The sequence below is a fragment of the Ranitomeya variabilis genome, chromosome 3, assembly GCF_051348905.1.
Source record: "Ranitomeya variabilis isolate aRanVar5 chromosome 3, aRanVar5.hap1, whole genome shotgun sequence".
Classification (NCBI taxonomy): domain Eukaryota; kingdom Metazoa; phylum Chordata; class Amphibia; order Anura; family Dendrobatidae; genus Ranitomeya; species Ranitomeya variabilis.
Window position 1 is genome coordinate 544,873,163 of NC_135234.1, and position 24,668 is coordinate 544,897,830.

Genomic DNA, 24,668 nt, shown 5'->3' on the forward strand with positions numbered 1-24,668 from the left:
AAAACAAGCCCTCACATGGCCATATTGACAGAAAAATAAAAAAGTTATGGCTCTGTGAAGGAGGGGAGAGAAAAACGAAAACGCAAAACCGAAAAAGGGCAAGGTCTTGAAGGGGTTAAATCAAACAGTCAGCATCCTGAAGAATAGTCATGGCCATAATTTCGGATGCAGCTATTTTACCAATCAGAGGGATGCACTCTGCACACAGCTATTTTTATCTGCATCAGTAGGCTGTTGTGTTCTTTGGCAGAAACAATGTACTTATGACAATGACATTGAGACATTTACAGACAAAACATATACAAGGTGTGAAGAAAACAAATTGGTTTAAGCAAGACACTTTGCGGCAGAAAATGCCTTGTACAGACAGATTGTGTTTCATCACTCTCACACTGTTTTAGTACTACTTGTAAATAATCAGCAATACAAATGATGGAAAATATTTTCAAAGAAAAGAAAAATATTTTCAAAGGAAGAATATAACACTTAGGGCGTGATTATTCATTTACTACTTGTTGAAGTCAGCTTTATTCTTTTTGCCTTGTATTACCTGACAATTTTGTGCCACATACTTCAAAATTGCGCACAAAGTTCGTGAATTTGGCGCAAAGTAAAAACAAAAAGCACATTTTTATTTAACCAGTTTTTGCAACTTTTTACCAACAAAAGTTGCAACTCCTTTAAAAATAGGCAAAAATGTGTCACGCTGAAAATATGGTGGCAAACTTACATCGTACCGCTGACTTTTCCTTGGCCTTGTGGGGATTTGTAATTTTACTAGATTTTTTTTCCCATAACTTGATGCAATCTTCTTTCTGTTTTTCTCTAAATGTCGTGAGGTCTAGAGCTACTGTACTGACTAGCAGTAATGAGACGCTAACCGCTGTGAAGTCTGTCAGATCACCCCCCATTTCTTTATTTGCGTTTCCTTGAATACAGTCTGACCAGTGACATACACACAAGGCCAGATTTAGTACTGCAGCACAGGGTCAGAGGTCGGGTGAGGGCGGAAACGTCAGTTGCATCAGTGGCACACAAGGATATATTAATCTACCAAACTTTCCTTTTTTCCAATTTCAGGCCGAATGTCATGTTTTGCTGGAATATGTCTTGCACATCAGAACGAAACATTTGAAAACAACAACAAAGTATAATGACCTCCTTTAAGTGGGCAGATCTGTGCTGTGCAGTGCACATTGCCAAAATTGCTGAACGACTCCTCAGAGCCATAAAAGAGCTGCCAGCTGGCCATGCATTCATGATTCATAACTTGCCAAACCAACATTCTTCTAAACCAAGCAGCGGTGCTTAAAATTGTTAGTTTTTACAAATCGTCAATATCTAAAGTCTGCAGTCGGCTCATTCTGATATGGGTGTTACAGAAGTGAGCCTTTTACTGTTCCAGGCCATAACTCCTGCCTTGTGCAGGTTTTCAGATTAGAAAACAAACGGGTACCACATCTGGATTGTGGGCCAGACAATTTACTTGTTAGACCCAAGGCATATTAATAACATATAAAGTGTAGTAAAAAAAATACATATGTCAGTCCAAGACCACACGAAAGGTTAGACACCAGCAGCAAATTGCAATGTGTATTGCCAGATGCATAAATATCCTGGAGGGTAGACAACACCATTTTATAGGACACCCCCCCGCCCTCTATCATTACTGTTTTCAGTTGTTGAAATAGACTGGCATTATCGTGGTCCGAGAAAGGAAATAAAAACATTGCATGGCACAAACCTTGTTAATTCTTCTTGAAGTTGAGTGTGATCAGGGGGGAAAAATTTTACGACAAACTTCAGAACAGTATTCTTGGGTCCTATAATTTAAGAACAACAGTCAATAAGGTATAAATGTAAAATATAATACAAACCACACATATTATGCTGTGTTCACATCTGCATTGGAGCTCCGGCTCTTATTCACAGTTGCTAATTTTGTCATCGCCAGCTCTTGCAAATATCGCGCACGTGTGCCGCACATTTCGGCAGCATCACTGCACCTCAGCAGCCAGGTGTATGCTTCCTGGCTTCAGAGGCGCACTGCGCACGACGCAGGCCATCTTCTGAACTTCCGGTCATGTGCAGTGCACTTCAGATGCTGGGTGTACGGTTCTCCGGCTTCAAAGGTACAGTACACATGACCCGAAGTTCAGAAGATGGCTTCCGGTCATGCGCAGTGTGCCTCAGATGCTGGGTGTACGGTTCTCCGGCTTCAAAGGTACAGTACACATGACCTGAAGTTCAGAAGATGGCTTTCGGTCATGCGCAGTGTGCCTCAGATGCTGGGTGTACGGTTCTCCGGCTTCAAAGGTACAGTACACATGACCTGAAGTTCAGAAGATGGCTTCCGGTCATGCGCAGTGCACCTCAGATGCTGGGTGTACGGTTCTCCGGCTTCAAAGGTACAGTACACATGACCTGAAGTTCAGAAGATGGCTTCCGGTCATGCGCAGTGTGCCTCAGATGCTGGGGTACGGTTCTCTGGCTTCAAAGGTACAGTACACATGACCTGAAGTTCAGAAGATGGCTTTCGGTCATGCGCAGTGTGCCTCAGATGCTGGGTGTACGGTTCTCCGGCTTCAAAGGTACAGTACACATGACCCGAAGTTCAGAAGATGGCTTCCGGTCATGCGCAGTGTGCCTCAGATGCTGGGTGTACGGTTCTCCGGCTTCAAAGGTACAGTACACATGACCTGAAGTTCAGAAGATGGCTTTCGGTCATGCGCAGTGTGCCTCAGATGCTGGGTGTACGGTTCTCCGGCTTCAAAGGTACAGTACACATGACCTGAAGTTCAGAAGATGGCTTCCGGTCATGCGCAGTGCACCTCAGATGCTGGGTGTACTGTTCTCCGGCTTCAAAGGTACAGTACACATGACCTGAAGTTCAGAAGATGGCTTCCGGTCATGCGCAGTGTGCCTCAGATGCTGGGGTACGGTTCTCTGGCTTCAAAGGTACAGTACACATGACCTGAAGTTCAGAAGATGGCTTTCGGTCATGCGCAGTGTGCCTCAGATGCTGGGTGTACGGTTCTCCGGCTTCAAAGGTACAGTACACATGACCTGAAGTTCAGAAGATGGCTTTCGGTCATGCGCAGTGTGCCTCAGATGCTGGGTGTACGGTTCTCCGGCTTCAAAGGTACAGTACACATGACCTGAAGTTCAGAAGATGGCTTCCGGTCATGTGCAGTGCACCTCAGATGCTGGGTGTACGGTTCTCCGGCTTCAAAGGTACAGTACACATGACCTGAAGTTCAGAAGATGGCTTCCGGTCATGCGCAGTGTGCCTCAGATGCTGGGGTACGGTTCTCTGGCTTCAAAGGTACAGTACACATGACCTGAAGTTCAGAAGATGGCTTTCGGTCATGCGCAGTGTGCCTCAGATGCTGGGTGTACGGTTCTCCGGCTTCAAAGGTACAGTACACATGACCCGAAGTTCAGAAGATGGCTTCCGGTCATGCGCAGTGTGCCTCAGATGCTGGGTGTACGGTTCTCCGGCTTCAAAGGTACAGTACACATGACCTGAAGTTCAGAAGATGGCTTTCGGTCATGCGCAGTGTGCCTCACATGCTGGGTGTACGGTTCTCCGGCTTCAAAGGTACAGTACACATGACCTGAAGTTCAGAAGATGGCTTCCGGTCATGCGCAGTGCACCTCAGATGCTGGGTGTACTGTTCTCCGGCTTCAAAGGTACAGTACACATGACCTGAAGTTCAGAAGATGGCTTCCGGTCATGCGCAGTGTGCCTCAGATGCTGGGGTACGGTTCTCTGGCTTCAAAGGTACAGTACACATGACCTGAAGTTCAGAAGATGGCTTTCGGTCATGCGCAGTGTGCCTCAGATGCTGGGTGTACGGTTCTCCGGCTTCAAAGGTACAGTACACATGACCTGAAGTTCAGAAGATGGCTTTCGGTCATGCGCAGTGTGCCTCAGATGCTGGGTGTACGGTTCTCCGGCTTCAAAGGTACAGTACACATGACCTGAAGTTCAGAAGATGGCTTCCGGTCATGTGCAGTGCACCTCAGATGCTGGGTGTACGGTTCTCCGGCTTCAAAGGTACAGTACACATGACCTGAAGTTCAGAAGATGGCTTCCGGTCATGCGCAGTGTGCCTCAGATGCTGGGGTACGGTTCTCTGGCTTCAAAGGTCCAGTACACATGACCTGAAGTTCAGAAGATGGCTTTTGGTCATGCGCAGTGTGCCTCAGATGCTGGGTGTACGGTTCTCCGGCTTCAAAGGTACAGTACACATGACCTGAAGTTCAGAAGATGGCTTCCGGTCATGTGCAGTGTGCCTCAGATGCTGGGTGTACGGTTCTCCGGCTTCAAAGGTACAGTACACATGACCTGAAGTTCAGAAGATGGCTTTCGGTCATGCGCAGTGTGCCTCTGAAGCTGGGAAGCACAGACCTGGCTGCAGAGGTGCAGTGACGCTGCCCAAATGTGCGGCGCAAATTTGTGAGATTTGCAGGAGCATGTTATCATGCCGATAGTGGTGTGATAACATGGAAAGAGGGCGGACTAGTCTGGGGAACTAACGCCCCATTGACTAGTCAAAGCTCTAATTAGCATAGCAAATGGGGACAATATAAATGCTTTTTTTAAAACCTAATTTTTACAAAAAAAGTTATACAGGGCTGGTTAGGAAGGGAATTTACTCATAAATAAGCGAATGCTGCTGGGTTGGAGGGCATGGGGGACCTGACCGGTTCCCTTTAGTGATATGTATCATAGTAGCATAGTAATGGTAATGTAGCATAGCAGAAATCACTCCACCTTCAACGATCAAAAAGGATGGCAGACGGAACTGGGCTACTTGGGCTTTTGTGTTTACTGGCATTAAACACATGAGATGAATGTTGTAAGAAGAAACTGAAAGATCAATCATGGAAGCTTTAATGCAGGGGTAGGGAACCTGATGACTTTTTCTCCAACCCCCGGGGACTGTAGTGCTTGGGCCGGCAGCTGTGTTTTGATGGCCGCCGACCCTTTAATTACTTAATTCAATACTGAGCGCTAAGGCACGTGAAATGGAAAATTACATCCTGACACCAGTGCCAGAATCAGGAAGCACTTTGTGGACAGAGTTAGCACACGATTTGTATGGCCCCCGAAGGATGGTATAAATATTCAACTGGCTCTTGGCAAAAAAAAAAAAACGGTTCCCCACCCCTTCTTTAATGGATTGGAATTAAAAAGTTTTTAAGATATTAATCCCTTAACCCAATATTACATATAGGTAAGTCATTGCAGTGGTGATAGTATGTAGAGAGGGATCTGGACATGAACTCTCTCTACCCACGGCTGATGCTATATTACATCTATGTCTAACAGCAGCGACCAGAGCTGAGCTCAGATCGCAGCTATCAACCTCAGAGACCTCCTGCAACGTCATGATGGGGCACTGATGGGTTGCCATAGCAGCCGGGGGTCTGTTTAAGGTCCCAGTTGCTTCCATCTTGGTATCCGGTAAATACTGTAGTATTACAGTTTATAGTAGGAGTGATATCCCCTAAGTTTAAGGTAGGTTTAAGTCTCCTAAGGAAATTAAAAAAAAATTTAAAAAAAGGTTTTAAAAGTATAAATATTTCAAATATATAAATGTTCCCCATTAAGAATAAAGACATTTAAAAAATAAAAAAAAAACATATTTGGAATCACCAAGTCCGGAAGCGTTGGAGCCAATCAAAATGTATAAATTAATTAACTGTTAAATGATGATGAGAAAAAGAAAAAAAAATCAAAATAGCATCATGATTTTTCAGACACGACGACTGCTATAAAAAAATCTTAATGTCATTGCAACTCCAAATTGGTTTTAATAAAACCGTTGGTTTGTCATACAAAAAAAGCTCAATCAACTGAAAAATGAATATGTTATGGGTCTCAAAAATTGGCAGAAACGAATTAAAAAAAAAATGATCTTTTTCTCTTTACTTACATTTAAAAAAATGCAATTTTGGTAATTGTACTGATGAGGAGAATCAAAAATCATTATTACCACAAAATGAATAACAAAAAAATAAAAAGTAATTGTGGAATTTTTTTTTTTCACAATTTCACTGCACATGGAATGTTTTTTCCCCATTTATTGCCATTCAAAACGACAAGTCATTCTAAAAAAAAAACAAAAAAAAAAACAAGCTGTCGTACATTTATATCAACAGAAAAAAAAAAAAGAAAAAAACTGTTGTTAAAAGAAAGGGAGGTAAAAATGCAAACGTAAAATGAAAATTTGCTGTGTCCTTAAGGGGTTAAACAATAATGCAAAAAAAATAAAAAAAATCCTAGCAATGACTTACTTCTGATTTGCTTAATAGTTGGCTTCAGCAGATCCAGCCATACCTGAAAAGACAACACTTATTTTACTACTGTCCTAATTTTACTAGATTCTAATACAGGACGCTTAAAGGGAACCTGTCGGACCAAAGGCAGCATGGACCAGAGCCTGGCAAATTTTACTCGGAAATGCCCCAAGTTTCAGGAAAAAAAACAGATTTTAATAAAGATCAAAGACTAATGCAGCGCGGCCCCTCTTCCCAGCGGCTGCAGATGACTGACAGGTCTCTCCCTAGGTACACACGAGCTGCACTGGTGTTGGGAGCAGCCGGCCGGGGGTGGATCTTTATAGTATATTTTTTCAGAAAACAAGGGAGAAAATTATACCTGGTGCAATTGTGCACCAGGCTCTGATATAGGCTGCCTACAGTTTGGCAAGTTCCCTTTAAAGGATTTAGAACAATTTGAAGGCTGTTTATTTTTTTCAAATTCAATTTTTATTAAAGGAATTCTTACATTACAGAAAGCAAAATAGGAGACTTGTTATCAGCAAACATAAAAAGAAGGAAGTGGGGACAATAAATGTATGAAAGGGGATGTATCAGAAGAGATTACACTGACAACAGCATTATATCGTACAGGATAACCGCACGCTTTATGGTAGCATCTCAATGTGGGGAGAGCGGAGCAAGCCGGCATAACAGGGATACCATCCGAGGACGAGAGTGACACATATCACACAATAAGCATCCGATCCCTGGAATTCAATCTCTCCACATCATACAATATCGGCCCATGCTATCGGGGGACAGGGTCATTAAATGTTCCATCAGATTTAGGAAGAGAACCACTCTTCCAGGGGGAGAGTTACTTTTCCAATGATGGGGAATGACATTTTTAGGTGACTGTATGAGGTAACTTATCAGAGGTCTTCTATATTTCTTGAGCCTAGTAGGGAGCATAAAACGAGAAAGAGCCTCAGGGGAATTAGGAACTAAAGAAGCAGTCATCGTCTATGTACTGAACAACATGTGCTTAGTGGAAAAAGTAGAGGAATGTGAGCACCAAGGAGGGAAGGAAGAGCTTTACGACAGACAGACTGCAATTTTTACCCATAATTTTCCTTTCGGATGATGAAAAAAGTCAAGGCTATTTTTTTTTAATACATTAGTGTTTTTTTTTTTGGCTGAAAATAATGTTTGCTTTCAGTTTCCTATAAACTTTGCACCATTGGCTTTTAGAGTTTTTTTTTGTTTACCTGTATACACAATGCTGTCTGAAGTATGAGTTAACTGAGAATCCATTAGTGAGCTAACTAGGACATAGTTGGTATCTCTTCACTGGTTTTCAGAGCTCTTCTCAGCTGATTATTAACACATCAAAGTTCTATCAACTTTGATTGTGGTTTGTAATCAGAAATAAGAACAGACAAATTCAGATAGAAGACAAATAAAAAAGTGACAGATTTCATGTAAGCACTAGCTCACTGGCGGATGCTAGACTAACTCATTCTGCATTTTAAAGGCATCATGTGCACATGCCCTAAAAGCTCATTCAGACATCAGTTTTTCTCATACAAGTCTCATCTATGTTTTTCATAGATAGAACTTGTACCTATTATAGTCTATGGGGCTGGTACTTTTGTGGACATAGTGGTCCACACTAAATCACAGAGACATGTCCAATATGGATCCGTGTCTTAAAGAGAATCTGCCAGCAGGTTTTTGCTACCTCTGAGATCAGCCTGATGTAGGCAAAGAGAAGCTGAATCCAACAATGTATCATTTAGATTACTGGGTGCAGCCGTTCTGCCACAATCAGCTTGTTTAGATTTAGCATGAAGCAGAGCTGAGGAAGCTAGCCCCGCCCACACCAGGCCTCTGTATGTACAAAGTCCATACACAGTGAGCTGCTTATCACAAGAGGGGGTGCGGTGGACCAAGGCTCAGAGGACCAGCTAGTAACAGCAATGATAAGCTACTAGTGCTAGAGGTATCGCTTAAATCTGTGTCTTCAGATTATATAGCAAAAACGTGCCGACATATTGCCGTTAAATCAAACTCACCAATGCAAACCTATGGGTCTGTGAAAAAAAGAATTGGGCTGCACCAGGATGCCATGTGCTGTGCATTTTTCACAGGCTGTTTCATAGGTGAAGCTTAAGAAACCTCCAGCAGTTCATTTTTTCATCTGAGAAAAGCTGATGAAACTCTTAACGATAAAAACTGACACATTGACAAAACTCTGATGACGCTGATGAAACTCAGACCATTTTTTTGGTACAAGAAAAATCACTGACATATGAATGAGCCCTACTGTGAAATACACTATATGGAGAAAAGTATTGGGGCACGCCTCTTGATCATTGAATTCAGGTTTTTCATTCAGTCTCAAGGAAACAGCGTTTATTCATGGAAACAAGGGTTTACATGGGTTTGACTGAATCAAACCCTTAGCCAAGCAGTCTGCTTTTGCAAGCATTTGTGAAAGAACGGCTCTTTCAGTTTTCAAGAATACCGCTTACAATTGAAAGGGTTAAGGAACCACAGCAACTCAGCCATAAAGAACCAGGCCACGTGAAGTTACAGAGTGGTGTCCCAAAGTGTGGAGGCACAAAGTATATAAAAGTCACCAACACTCTAATGACTCAATAAATGTAGAGTTCCAAAAACCATGCACCAAGAGCTTCATTTCACTGATCTTCTATGGCTGAGCAGCTACATGAAAGCATAGGCGCTAGGCAAAGCATCAGACGGAGTGGTGTAAAGCACACCACCACTGGACCGGAGCAGTGGACGTGCGCGCTGTGGAGGGAGGACTCGTACTTTACCATTTGGCAGTGTGATGGACAAGTCTGTGTTTTGGTGAATGCCAAGAGATTGTTACCGGTCTGCCTACATTGTGTTAACTGTAAAGTTTAACAAAAGAGGGATAATGCTGTGGGGCTGTTTTCCAGTGGTTGGCTTAGGCGCCCTAGGCTCAGTGAAGGGGAATCTTAATGCTTCAGCATACCAAGATATTTTGACAACTGTATACTTCCAACTTTGTGGGAACAGTTTTGGGGAAAGGAATTTTCTGTCAGAGTCTGACTATACACCACTGCACAAAACAAGGTAAAAAAGGCATGAGTTTGGGGACTTTGGTGTGGAAGAAATTGACTGGTCCACACAGCCCTTACCTCCAATCCATGAAACACCTTTGGGATGAAAAAGAACGAATACTGTGATCCAGGCCACTGGACAAACATCAAAGTCTCACATCACAAATGCTTTTCTGGATAAATGGACAAAAATTCCTGGGCTGCGGAGTCAGAATCAATGTCCATTTTAGTGGAGCCGGTATAACATGGACCGACTCCAAAAATATATAATAAATTGGCTACGGTAGTACAATGCAGTATGTGATGTAAATTTCTGGGGAAACTTCTGAATTGTCCTATAAATGTCTGTTCCTGATCTAAGGATCTCTGCTTTTAGGTGAGATGAATCTGTGCTGCACTTTATGTACATGCTCAGTAGTGACCAGTGCTGTGGGGTCGGAGGTTTGACTTACTGACTCTATATCCCTGAAAAGTTCCGAGACACACTTCAAAGCCTTGTATATATACTTCCCAGAGGAATGGAACCTACTTTAGCTGCAAAGGAGGGACCAATGCCATATTAGCCCCTTCAAGATGCAGCCCTTTTTTGTTTTTGCGTTTTCGTTTTTCGCTCCCCTCCTACCCAGAGCCATAACTTTTTAATTTTTCTGGCAATATGGCCATGTGAGGGCTTATTTTTTGCGGGACGAGTTGTACTTTTGAATGACACCATTGGTTTTACCATGTTGTGTACTAGAAAACGGGGAAAAAAATTCCAAGTGCGGTGAAACTGCAAAAAAAGTGCAATCCCACACTTGTTTTTTGTTTGGCTTTTTTGCTATGTTCACTAAATGCTTAAACTGACCTGCCATTATGATTCTCCAGGTCATTACGAGTTCATAGACACCAAACATGTCTAGTTTATTTTTTATCTAAGTGGTGAAAAAAAAATTCCAAACTTTGCTAAAAAAAAAAAAAAAAAAACAATTGTGTCATTTATCGCCCTTTATTGCATTTAAATGCAATGACGCGGCGACAAAAAAAAAAATGTAATTCTGGCATTTTGAATTTTTTTTGTTGCTACGCTGTTTAGCAATCAGGTTAATCCTTTTTTTTTTTTATTGATAGATCGGGCGATTCTGAATGCGGCGATACCAAATATGAATAGGTTTGAAATTTTTTTTTTATTGTCTTATTTTGAATGGAGCGAAAGAAGGGTGATTTAAACTTTTATATATTTTTTTTCATATTTTTTAAAACATTTTTTTTTTACTTTTGCCATGTTTCAATAGCCTTTATGGGAGGCTAGAAGCTGGCATAACTGGATTGGCTCAGCTACATAACAGCAATCATCAGATCGCTGCTATGTAGCTGAATTACAGGCTTGCTATGAGCGCCGACCACAGGGTGGTGCTCACAGCAAGCCGGCATCAACAACCATAGAGGTCTCAAGGAGACCTCAGGTTGTCATGTCGACACATCGCCGATCCCCGATCATGTGACAGGGGTCGGCGATGTGAGCATTTCCGGCCGCGCGGCCGGAAGCGATAGTTAAATGCCGCTGTCAGCGTTTGACAGCGGCATTTAACTAGTTAATAGCGGCAGGTGTATCGCGATTCCACCTGCCGCTATTGCGCACACATGTCAGCTGTACAAAACAGCTGACATGTCGCGACTTTGATGTGAGCTCAGCATCGGAGCCCACATCAAAGGAGGAGACATGACATGTGCAGTACTAGTGCGGATTTAGGCCGTGTTCACACTTTGCGGGTTTTACCGCGGATCCGCGGCGATTTTGATGCTGCGGGTCCGCAGCAGTTTCCATAGCGTTTACATTAACATGTAAACCCTATGGAAACCGCAAACCACAGTGCACATGCTGGGGGAAAAACCGTGCAGAAACGCAGCGGTTTACAACTCGCAGCATGTCACTTCTTTGTGCAGAATCGCAGCGATTCTGCACACATAGAAATGCATTGATCTGCTTACTTCCCGCATGGGGCTGTGCCCACGATGCGGGAAGTAAGCGAATAATGTGCGGTTGCTACCCGGGGTGGAGGAGAGGAGACTCTCCTCCATGCCCTGGGAACCATAAATAGTGTAAAAAAAAAAAAAAGAATTAAAACAAAAAATGATGCTATACTCACCCCTCAGTGCTGCACGCGGCCGTCCGGTCTCAGTTGCTGTGCGAGCAGGACCTGCGGTGACGTCGCGGTCACATGACCGTGACGTCACGAAGGTCCTTCTCGGCACAGCATCTTTGGAACCGGAGCGCCGAGGAGATCTGGACATCAGAGGGTGAGTATTTAACCAATTTTTATTAATTTTAACATTACTATTGATGCTGCATATGCAGCATCAATAGTATAGGAGTAATCCCGCAGCGGAAATCGCAAAACAAACCGCGATAAATCTGCAGGGATAACCGCAGCGGTTTTGCCCTGCAGATTTATCAATTCCGCTGCGGGAGAACCCGCAGAGGACCCCGCAAAGTGTGCACATGGCCTTAGAATGAGATGTCATAAAAGCTCCTGTAGGTGTGATGTGTTGGTGGTCCCAATACTTTTGTCAATATAATGTATAAATACATCTCAACTTACAATAACTGAAAAAAATAGATAGGAAAAAGGAAAAAAACCTGTTATCCTATTTCTGCACTTATTAGAAGAACTAAATCTTATGCAGATAAAAAAAATATTTTTACTATAATTATTACACAAATAAAGGAAAATAGAAATAAGTGTCATATATGGATCAGTAAAGGAGATCCCATTGATAATATCAGTGACCTCAGACCATCATTAATATCCAAAATGAAAGGCCCCTGTAGAAAGTAAAATCCCTTTTATCTGATCATTGAATTTGGTTACTGGAAAATCAGACAATACACAAAGCAAACCATAAAAATGTGTTATGTCACATTCTCACTAACATATCTCTGAGCAACATGAAAGTGCTTGATGGGGGTTGTCCTCTTTCAGAAAACTATAGGCTATAAGTAGCCGGAGTTCTAACAATACAAGTTGAGTATTATCTACCATCCCTGGATCCAGCACCGGAGCCGCTGTCCTGGTCTTTGTTGTTTCTCTGTAGCGCTGACATCACGTTAACATAGTTGCAACCAATCACTGAGCTCAGCAGTTCTGCCCGTGTAGATGGCACAAGACGCGGACGCACCGATCGGCTGCAGCGCTGTTGACGCGATGCCAGCACTGCAGACAAACGACAGAGACTGGGACAGTAAGTAACACTCAGTTGGTTTTGTTATGACTATCACAGCTTAAAACTCAGTTTTCCAAAACTGGACAACTCTTAAATTTCTCTGTAGTCCTTTACTTCTGAAAATCAGTGGTGGGGTGAATCTAAAGGCTTCATCCATGGGATCCTCTCGAGCTTATTTATCAGGACATTTTTCGCCTGGATTTATAAACATACAAACATTAATTCAATAACACATACCATCATTTTCCTATGGTCCTGAAACTCCAGTCCAAAGTAATCACCTTCAACCAGGTTCAGGTGGCTACAGACAGCATCTAGGAGGGCTTTTCCAGGAGCTCTTAGCTAGAAAAACAAACAAGAAAAAAACATTATGTTTTTTAAATCACTTTACTTTTTTAGTCGCTGATGTTTATTGCTTTGAATTCATTAAAATGGCAAACGTGGTTCATCAATTTTGTGCAAAATCAAAATGGGCTCTTTTCTTGTCATCAAACATTTTTGATTACTTTTTCAGCAATAAAAAGTTGCATATTTTTGAAAAAGTCACAAAAAAAAGGTATTTTTTGCTTTGTAAGCATAAAATCACTCCAGGCGGGTACTTTCAGTGGAGTTGCGCCAAATGACTTTTAAAAAAGTTGAAAATTAAGAATTAGCTGAAAACATCTGGAAATGCAAAATTCTGCCCACAACGCAGAAAAACAATAATAAAAAAAAACAGGCAATTACATATAAGAGAGTCTTCAAAAAAGGTTCACATGGAATAATTAATTTGGCACAAACTATTTATATATACGGGCAGCACGGTGGCGCAGTGGTTAGCACAGCAGCCTTGCAGCGCTGGAGTCCTGGGTTCTAATCCCACCTTGGACAACATCTGCAAAGAGTTTGTATGTTCTCTCCGTGTTTGCGTGGGTTTCCTCCGGGCACTCCGGTTTCCTCCCACATTCCAAAGACATACTGATAGGGAATTTAGATTGTGAGCCCCATCGGGGACAGCGACGATAATGTGTACAAACTGTAAAGCGCTGCGTAATATGTTAGCGCTATATAAAAATAAAGATTATTATTATTGTTATATGCATGTAGCTCATTCCAAGACAAGTCCAGCAATACCTTTACATGGCCAGGCTGTTCCTCTGTTACGGAGAAATCACTGTTTGATATGCAAATGAGGCTGAAGTTCTGAAGCCTCTGTCACTCCGGCTCTATTCCCCACCCAGTGCGGCCACCTGCTCCTGCTTGGCTGACAGCCTGCTTGTGGTGTGGCTTCAGTCAAAGGAACCATTGTTCAGGCAGGAGGATGCGGTGCGGGATGGGAATAGAGCTGGAGTGACAGAGGCTTCAGATCTCCCATAGTCCTTCAGCATCATTTGCATATCAATACAAATGCTGATTTCTCCGTAGTAAAGACTGGCCATATAAAGACATTGATGAACCTGTCTTTATACAAAATCATGCTGACAAATTACGGTACCTTTACTTGAAAAAAACAAAACAAACAAGTGTGTTCTTGTTTTTTAACCAATATTCTAAAGTAATAAAACATTATCTTTACTACATAAAATGTAAGCAAAGGGAGGAAGTTATTGGGTATTTCCACACACTAACATCAGATTACAGTTTCTATTTATAATCCAGAGAAAAAGTTTAATGACTTTGGAAATACTTGTACCTTTCTTGCAATGATTCTCAGCTATTTTCTGTATCATAGATTGAAGAATGGGGTGATCATAATAACATTTGACAACCTTGCTGTCAGACACATCGGAAAGTTATACTTCACTCCCACCATGAATTTGGTGCGCTGTTTCCTGTACACATCTGCCTCGAAAGTTACATAGGTTCAGTAAACGAGGGATTGAAACTTGCCTTATTTTGCTCCAATAAAAAGTTGGGCTATACCCCATTTGATTTGTCTACCCAGCCAAGGTTGCCTACATGGATTTATTATATGCTGACATAGCATTATGGTCTGTTATATGCCAGTAAGCCCATGAATCCAGCAAAATGTTGTCCAGAAGTTCACATATGCTTTTAACAACCCACACAATAAACATGTATCACAGGATCTACTGACATTCCAATGTATCACAGGATCTACTGACACTCCGATGTATCACAGGATCTACTGACACTCCGATGTATCACAGGATCTACTGACACTCCGATGTATCACAGGATCTACTGACACTCTGATGTATCACAGGATCTACTGACACTTCAATGTATCACAGGATCTACTGACACTCCAATGTATCACATCATCTACTGACACTCCAATGTATCACAGGATCTACTGACAATCCTATGTATCACAGGATCTACTGACACTCCTATGTATCACAGGATCTACTGACACTCCTATGTATCACAGGATCTACTGACAATCCAATCTATCACAAGATCTACTGACACTCCTATGCATCACAGGATCTACTGACAAACCAATGTATCACAGGATCTACTGACAATCCTATGTATCACAGGATCTACAATCCAATGTCTATAACAGGGTCTACTACTGACAATGCAATGTCCATCATCGGATCTACTGACAATCAAATGTCTTTAACAGGATTTAATGAGAATCCAAATAGTTTTTCTCCTCTTACAGTGTAATAAAGGCATCAAATGTAATACGTAATTTATTAATCTTCTTTTAAAATAAAAAAAAAAAAAATAGAAGACATACTAAGCCTTCATATAAAATAAAGGAATAAAATTTGATATCTAACAGAAATTTCCCTTTAGACTGAAGAAGCAGATGGTATGTAATAAGTAGTTATAGGGGTCAACCTGTTGCTGGATGGCAGCTGTTAGTAACAGTGAGCGTATGGTATATGCGCCTCCGATTCCAACGCATGGAATATATGTATATACCTCCAGTATGGTCACTGCCAGCTCCGATTGAACACTCGTTACCGGTAGCATATGGCTTATAGGGTGCAGTTTACATAATGGGGTGCATTGTACAGTGTAAATCAAAGTTAATGAGGTTGTCCACTAGTTTATTAGTGATGATGACCTATCCTTAGGATAGCTCATCAATGTCTGATCGGTCGGGGTCCGACACCTGCCACTCCGGCAGATCATCAGTTGTGTGTCAGCAGCCGCCTCCTGGTCCTGCTCAATTACAGAGCTGCTCCGCCTTCTGATTTGAATAGGAGGCGGATGTGCAGTACCCTGCCGCGGCCATTATCAGAAGACGGAGCAGCTCCTGCCGGTGACACCAAGAAAAGCCAAGTACTGAACAACCTCTAAGTCAGTGACTAAAATACCCGAAAAAGCAGACAAAGGAAATTAAACAATCAAATAAGGGACCAGACTGTGACACACTGTCTGAAGCTCCTTATTTAGGCTACTTTCACACATCAGGTTTTCGCAATCAGGCTTAATCCGGCTAAATTTAAAAAAAACGGATCCGGCAAATGTTGCCGCCGGATCCATTTTTTCCCCATAGACTTGTATTAGTGCCGGATTGCGCCGGATGACATTGCATTTCGTCCGGTTTTCACCATATCCGGCAATTCTGCCATTTCGGGTTTCTGGAAAAAACGTCCATAGCACTGTTTTTTGTCTCCGGCGAAAAAGCCGGAAGGGCCAGATCCGGTGCTTCCGGCTGTTTGCTAGAATAGAAGCCTATGGGAGCTGGAAGGTGCCAATTCCGGAAAATGCCGGATTCCGGTTTTTTAAACTGAGCATGCTCCAATTTTTTTTATCCAATTATCTGGATATGCTAGTCGGATCCATCGCATCATTTTTTCACAATCTGCGCCGGATCAGTTTTTTCCAACATTCGTCGGATTGTGCCAGATGCAGAAAACCTGATGTGTGAAAGTAGCCTTAGATCCATACATTAATAAAAGCTGCAATACTGCGCATGATATCAAGTATTTTAGACAAAATTAAAACAAATATTGACTTTTAACAAGATATTTTAAAGCCACAAATTACTAAATCTGTCAGTGATGTAAAACAAATAGACAATAGTTTATAGGGAAGTCAGTTTTTATCACCTAATCTGAGAGCAGCATAAGGTAGAAACAGAGACCCTGATTCCAGCAATGTGTCAATTACTGGGCTGCTTAATTTAGTTTTAATAAAAAAAAAAAAAAAAATCAGCAAGAGATTATCACCAGAGGACTAGTAACCTTGCTGCCATGTAGTCCTCCATATTCATGAGCTATGTATAATTCTACCCCCACCACTTATTTGGCAGCTCTCTGCCTATGTCCAGTGTACATAAAAAGTTGTCAATCAGTGGTGTGGGCGGGGTTATACACAGCTCAACATTCAGAAAACTGGCATATCATCAGAAGAGAAAACAGTGATTTTATTACAAAAAATACAACACATAGTCCAGTAAAAGACACATTGCTGGAATCAGGTTCTCTGTCCATACATTAAAGGGAACCTGTCACCCCCAAAATCCAAGGTGAGCTAAGCCCACCAGCATCAGGGGCTTATCTACAGCATTCTGGAATGCTGTAGATAAGCCCCCGATGTATCCTAAAAGATGAGAAAAAGAGGTTAAATTATACTCACCCAGGGGCGGTCCCGCTGCGGTGGGCGTCGCGGTCCGAAGCCTCCCATCTTCTTACGATGACGTCCTCTTCTTGTCTTCACGCTGCGTACTTTATCTCCCTGTTGAGGGCAGAGCAAAGTACTGCAGTGCACAGGTGCTGAGCCTCTCGGACCTTTCTCGGCGCCTGCGCACTGCAGTGCTTTGCTCTGCCCTCAACAGGGCCGGAGCCATAGCGTGAAGACAAGAAGAGGACGTCATCTGATGAAGATAGAAGGCGCCGGACTGGACCGCGACACCCATCGGACCGGACCGGGAACGCCCTGGGTGAGTATAATCTAACCTCATTTTCTCATTTTTCAAGTTACATCGGGGGCTTATCTACAGCATTCCAGAATGCTGTAGCTAAGCCCCTGATGCTGGTGGGCTTTGCTCACCTTTGATTTTGGGGGTGACAGGTTCCCTTTAAGCTGCTTGTTTCACACTTCAGTTGTTTGGCGTCAGTCTGCTCTGACATAGTGACGGATCGACGGATCCGTCACAATTGTTGAGAAAACGGTTCTAACGGATCCGTTTTTTTTTACGGATCCGTTACTTGGGGGTTGTCTGGGAAAAGTATCTACTTTTTGGAGCATGCGCAATTGAAAAAGCGGATTGGCGACGGATCCGCCAAATGACGGTCGCCCATAGGTGGCCATTCTATGGAATGGCGGACGTGACGGATCCGTCGCGAACCGCCATTTCGGCGCAGACAAAAAAACCTTATAATGTCCGTCAATGTCTAGATGACGTCCGCCAAATCTCGACGGATCCGTCACATGGCGGATGGAACGGACGACCATCTGTCACAATCCGTCGCTAATGCAAGTCTATGGGAAAATAGTGGATCCGCCAAAAAAAATGGCGGATCTGCTATTTGACGAAAATGGCGGTTTCAGACTGACGCCAAAAGACTGAAGTGTGAAAGAGGCCTTAGATGGAGTAGCAAAAACCTGGTGACAGATTCCCATTAACCCCTTTCTGCCATCGGACGGAATAGTGCGTCCGATGGCAGTACCCGCACCAAAGCCGGGGCATGTCAGCTGTTTTGAACAGGAGAATTATAACGGCAGGTCGGTTTTAGCATTTAGTGAACCTAGCAAAAAAGCCAAACAAAAAACACGTGTGGGATTGCACTTTTTTTTTGCAATTTTCCACACTTGGAATTTTTTCCTGTTTTCTAGTACACGACATGGTAAAACCAATGGTGTCGTTCAAAAGTACAACTCATCCTGCTAAAAATAAGCCCTCACATGGCCATATTGACGGAAAAATAAAAAAGTTATGGCTCTGGGAAGGAGGGGAGCAAAAAACAAAAAAAGCTCCGGGGGTTAAGAGGTTAAAGGAAATACATTTCTGAATGTTTGGCAAAACATTGAAAAATGATAGCAATTTCCTACCCCATAGCTTATCAGGAAACCTCAGAGCTATATAATTGCCCCATGGCTAATATAGTGTTATCTGAAAGGGGCGTAGCATGGAGGAAAGCTTGTACTGAGCTGATGTCATCCAGTTTTCGCTGGTCTCCCGCTGAGATTTGTACTCAGTAAAGGGTACATTTCCTTAGTAAAGCCTGTTCATCTAAGTGCACTTTTCAGGGTTCAATTCAATCTGTAAAACTAATTTCCATTAGAAAATTGGGATGACCTGCATTACAAGTATCAACCGGATGGTTTATATTAACATCTGAATAACCAGTTTTTTCACCAATCATTATTTCCAGGCTTTTTTTTACAGTTATTTCTGGCAAAATAGTGGAGTTGGAGCAGAAAAAAAAAAAAAAAGGAAAGAAAGAAAGTTGTATAGTTCTCAGGCCACTTCTGATTTCAGGATGAGATAACCCCTAGCCTACACTGTATACATCATGTGTCACTGAGCATCACAGGCCTGATTTGTGACACACAAGGGGAACTTTCTTGCTAAACTAAAAACACAAGTTTTCCTAGAAGAGCGAGAAGTGAGAAATGAGGAAGTGAAGAATTAAAACTGCTATAAGACTGCCCTTGTATGGGGGAATAATGAATAATATCACAATACAACCAAATTATTTAGATTTGAGAGTCCTCAGTGGTTGATACCATTTAATGAATAACTGAAAAGATGGTAACAAATTTTAAGCTTTCCAGACTACTCATGTTTCGTCATCAGGCATAGACTAATACATCCAATGCAGTCTACCAAAACATGCTCTTATAGAGCTCAATGGTTTCATCCCACCGGCTCCTGTGATGGGTGACCATACATAGTATCATAATTGACAGTTATCAAAACTGGCATATTTAGAGAGTGAATTAGTTGACAATAACAAGCAAGACCTCATAAATACCAGAACAGAACATAAGGCGTGTGATACAAATAAGAGGGCAGTTTATACAGGTTCATTGTGATCTTTGCTGTGTTAACGGTTTTATGCTGAGCACAGAAAGTTATATAGTTCTCAACTGCTAAAATGGCATTTTAAGAAAACCAACCAAGCAACAGACATGTAATCACTCACTTCTCATCTGGGGTGGAACCACCCAACAATTTTAAGCTAAAATAAGTAAAATTTGAAACAGTGAATTATACGTTGTAGTGGACAAATTACAGCCTCTATAGCTACACAGCATGCCATGTAAGCACACAAAGGTTATCGTAGGTAGTAGAGCACCCTGGATGACGACAATGCAGCAATACCAGGCCATTAAAGGGGTTGTCTGGTCCTAAATGAAAAGTCTGTAGTCAGTCTTGGTGACTGCAGACTTGTGAATCTTCCCAGCGCACACATTGTGCGCCGTGAGGTTTTTGCTGTTCCCCATGGCCGGGCCTCAATGGAGATTGTGATTTTTACTATATGCAATACTGTTATATTGCCATATATAGCACAAGCGATCAGATGATCACAGGTTCAAGTCCCCTAAGGGGACTAACAAGTACAGTAAAAGAATAGGTTTAAAAAAAATATATATATATATGAATAAAGTTCAAATCACTCACTTTTCCCTTATTAAAAATAATAAAAAATACACACAGTATTTGGTATCGCCGAGTTCAGAGGTATGATCTATAAAAACATAAAAATAATTAACCTGATCTGTAAGCAGCATAAATGGAAAAAATTCAGGAATGCCAAAACTACAATTTTTTTATTGGTTGCAGTAATGCCACAAAAAAATGGTGTAAAAAGCGATCAAAACATCATATCTATCCCAAAATGTCAATAAAAATGTTGCATCGTTCAGCAAAAAATAAGCTGTCACGTAGCTCCATCGAAAAATGGAAATGTTACGGGAATCGGAAAATGGCAACAACTCCCAAAATTAAAAAAAAACAAAAAAAAACGGATTTTTTATTTTTACTAAAATAAAAAATGGACATGATTGGTATCGCCATAATCGCACTGATGAGTAGAAACATATTGTGAGGTTATTTTTACCACACAATGTACACTGTAAAAATAATTCCCAAAATAGAGTTAGAATTGAGGTTTTCCACAATTTCTCCCCAATTGGATTTTTTTTCCTGTTTGCCAGTACACTGTGTGGTAAAATGAATGGTGTCATTTAAAAGTACAACTCGTTTTGCAAAAAAAAACTCATGTCTATGTGGACAGACAAATACAAATGTGATGGCTCTGGAAAGAAGGTGAGGAAAAAGCAGATTTGTAAAAGTGAAAATTGGTGGCTTCGGTAAACCCCTCTTTTCAAGAAGGACTATAACCAAGGCTTAAGATTTAAGATTTTCACCCCACTCTGGATCAGCCCTGCCGATATGGGCAGAGCTGGGGAGAATCTGGGAGGGTTGCAAGGGAGTGGCTACAACTTCATCAAACCTACTGGTGTTTTCTACTCCAAAAATACTACTCCACCCCTGACAGAAGTAGCATTTCTAACACAGTGGACGAAAGTACATGCCACTTACTAGAGGAACCATATTAAGTGTGGTGCGCCTCTTAACAAGTTTGGTGGCGTAGCACAAATCAGCCCCAATAACTGCAAATAGAGGTCCCTATTCGTCACAGCTTTTATGCAAACACAGTGTAAAAGCTTTGAAAAGTAGCAACATTTTGGTGCAATTCAGAATTTTGTCAAAATGTTGCAACTTTCACTCCAGTTTCTTCCAGTTGCTCCAAAGTGGAGAGTAGGGGCGTGACTCCTGACTGGAGTAGGTTTTTCGACGTGGCACACGGAGTCGCACACCACTAGTCAGACACTCCAAATTCATGAAGTGGCGTGCACCTCTTCATGAATCAGGAGCATCTGACTACATCACGCCCCCTTATCAAGACTGTCTGGAAAATTACCAGTCTTGATGAATCGGGGCCAAAGCGTAAAATAGATAGAACAGTGCACAAAGCAGAAGATTACGGACAAAATACACAGCTCAAAAAAATAAAGGGAATACTAAAATCCCACATCCTACATATCACTGAATTAAATATTCCAGTTGTAAATCTTTATTCATTACATAGTGGAATGTGTTGAGAACAATAAAACCTAAAAATCATCAACAGAAATCACAACTAATATCCCACGGAGGTCTGGAGTTGGAATTATGCTCCAAATCAAAGTGGAAAATTAAGTTACAGGCTGATCCAACTTCAGTGGAAATGCCTTAAGACGAGGAAATGATGCTCAGTAGTGTGTGTGGCCTCCACGTGCCTGTATGACCTCCCTACAACGCCTGGGCATGCTCCTGATGAGGCGGCGGATGGTCTCCTGAGGGATCTCCTCCCAGACCTGGACTAAAGCATCTGCCAACTCCTGGACAGTCTGTGGTGCAACATGATGTTGGTGGATGGTGCGAGACATGATGTAACAGATGTGTTCAATTGGATTCAGGTCTGGGGAACGGACGGGCCAGTCCATAGGAACTGCTGACACACTACAGCTACATGAGGTCTGTCATTGTCCTGCATTAGGAGGAACCCAGGGCCAACCGCACCAGCATATGGTCTCACAAGAGGTCTGAGGATCTCATCTCGGTACCTAATGGCAGTCAGGCTACCTCTGGTGAGCACATGGAGGGCTGTGTGGCCCTCCAAAGAAATGCCACCCCACACTATTACTGACCCACTGCCAAACCGGTCATGCTGAAGGATGTTGCAGGCAGATCGCTCTCCACGGTGCCTCCAGACTCTGTCAGGTATGTCACATGTGCTCAGTGTGAACCTACTTTCATCTGTGAACAGCACAGGGCTCCAGTGGCGAATTTGCCATTCCTGGTGTTCTGTGGCAAATGCCAAGCATCCTGCACGGTGTTGGGCTGTGAGCCCAACCCCCACATGTGGACGTTAGGCACTCAAACCATCCTTATGGAGTCGGTTTCTAACAGTCTGTGCAGACACATGCACATTTGTGGCCTGCTGGAGGTCATTTTGCAGGGCTCTGGCAGTGCTCCTCCTGTTCCTCCTTGCACAAAGGCTGAGGTAGCGGTCCTGCTGCTGGGTTGTTTCCCTCCTACGGCCTCCTCCACATCTCCTGGTGTACTGGCCTGTCTCCTGGTAGCGCCTCCAGCCTCTGGACACTACACTGACAGACACAGCAAATCTTCTTGCCACAGCTCACACTGATGTGCCATCCTGGATGAGCTGCACTACCTGAGCCACTTGTGTGGGTTGTAGAGTCCGCCTCATGCTACCACGAGTGTGAAAGCACAACCAACATTCAAAAGTGACCAAAACATCAGCCAGAAAGCATTGGTACGGAGATGTGGTCTGTGGTCCCCACCTGCAGAACCACTCTCTTTATTGAGTGTGTCTTGATGATTGCCAATAATTTCCCTCTGTTGTCTATTCTATTTGCACAACATGTGAAATTCATTGTCAAACAGTGTTGCTTCCTAAGTGGACAGTTTGATTTCACAGAAGTTTGATTTACTTGGAGTAATATTCTGTGTTTAAGTGTTCCCTTTATTTTTTTGAGCAGTGTATATATGGCCTTATTATGGTATTGTGCAGTATGGATATACAGTATTCAGAGCAATTCAAGAGAAAAAAAATGTAGATTTTTCACTCTCATTCGTTACTATAAAGGACCTATACATTGGCTCACTGAATGCTTGCAGTTACATAGGATGGAAAATTATGGACACCACAAGCTGTCCTACTGGCCCAAGCTTCCATGAGCATGTAGCCTTTTGTTTCAGAGACAATCACTGGCATCAAATTGTGCCTTTTGTGAAGGTTATCAGCGGCTTACACCACCTCCAAAAAAAACCCCAAGGACCCGAATCATCTTTTGAGAGTCACGTTTTTTGTATTGTGATATCTGCTGAAGTTTTTCTCCACCAAATTGATCAAAACTGAGCGCACAGTTCATGAATTTTGCAAAAAATCAATAATGTTATTTATTTCTGTCCCTAACCTGTTTGCAGCTTTTAATCACAAGAATGTTCCAATAAAATGACAACAACTGCACCAAAGTTTAAGGAGTACATAACAACACTTCAAATGAGGAATCAAGCGATAACATTTGGAAACCCTAAAGTCCGCTCACAATGGTGAACCAAAAAAAAACCCAAAACAGATGAACAAAAAGAATGATTTTAAAAATGGTGCAAACAAATGTAAACATTAAAAACACAAAAAACAGGTGCAAATGCAATAATGATTTGAGAACCAAGGATTTAATGCCTCCAACTAGTGCAAAAACCTCTCAAATGACAGTTCTGCACTCTGGGTCTATGCACACTTTGCAGATTTGTTGTGCTTTTGTTGCTTTTTTTCTGAGCAGTTTTGTCACACAACCTGAAGGGTTTCCTGATGCCAGCAAAGTGAAAAAGTGAGAATCCTGATGTCTCATGCACACATTGCTTATTTTTGACTTGCAGATTTGGTGAAAACTTAAAAGGAACCTGTTAGCAGGATTGTGCACAGTAACTTACAGACTCTGTCAGGTCGGCGCCGTTATACTGAATAAAATGCTCCCTTGGTTGATGAAATCCGTCTTGTGGTTGTTTAATCTTTATTTTCAGTTTTGAGTTAATGATCTGCTCGTGCCCCGGGGCGGTCTGTGTGTGTGTGTGTGTGTGTGTGTGTGTGTGTGTGTGTGGGGGGGGTCTTCATGTGGTGCTTTGATTAGATATTCATCTGTATGGGCTTATGACAGGTCACTGATCCTTTAGTGACCTGCCCCCCATTTTACATACTAAATATACAATTGTGAGGTGACAACATTTTTTTTAACTTACCGTATATACTCGAGTATAAGCCGAGATTCTCAGCCTATTTTTTGGGGGCTGAAAGTCCCCCTCTCGGCTTAAACTCGAGTCATACCCAGGGGTCGGCAGGGGAGGGGGAGCGGGGGCTGTCTAATTATACTCATCTACTCCTGGCGCAGTCCCTGCAGGTCCTTGGCTCCCCAGCTTCTTCCTGTACTGAGCGGTCACATGGTACCGCTCATTACAGTAATGAATATGCGGCTCCACCTCCCATAGGGGTGGAGCTGCATATTCATTACTGTAATGAGTGGTAACGGTGGGTGACCACTCAGTACAGGGAGAAGCTGCAGCGCCGTGGAACCAGGGACTGCACCGCGCCAGGC

At 42.5% G+C, this 24,668-nt stretch overlaps 1 protein-coding gene across 4 annotated transcripts in view; it reads right to left on the reverse strand.

The window, feature by feature from the left end:
• FARP1 (FERM, ARH/RhoGEF and pleckstrin domain protein 1) overlaps positions 1-24,668 on the reverse strand; it is a 287,123-nt gene that overhangs the window by 105,274 nt on the left and 157,181 nt on the right. For all 4 annotated transcript variants that reach the window (XM_077297120.1, XM_077297122.1, XM_077297123.1 and 1 more), the window contains exons 3-5: positions 12,822-12,926; positions 6,307-6,349; positions 1,745-1,823 (exon numbers count right to left, since the gene is read on the reverse strand). In XM_077297120.1, coding sequence (XP_077153235.1) covers positions 1,745-1,823; positions 6,307-6,349; positions 12,822-12,926 — 227 coding nt within the window. The remainder of the gene's footprint in view (positions 1-1,744; positions 1,824-6,306; positions 6,350-12,821; positions 12,927-24,668) is intronic.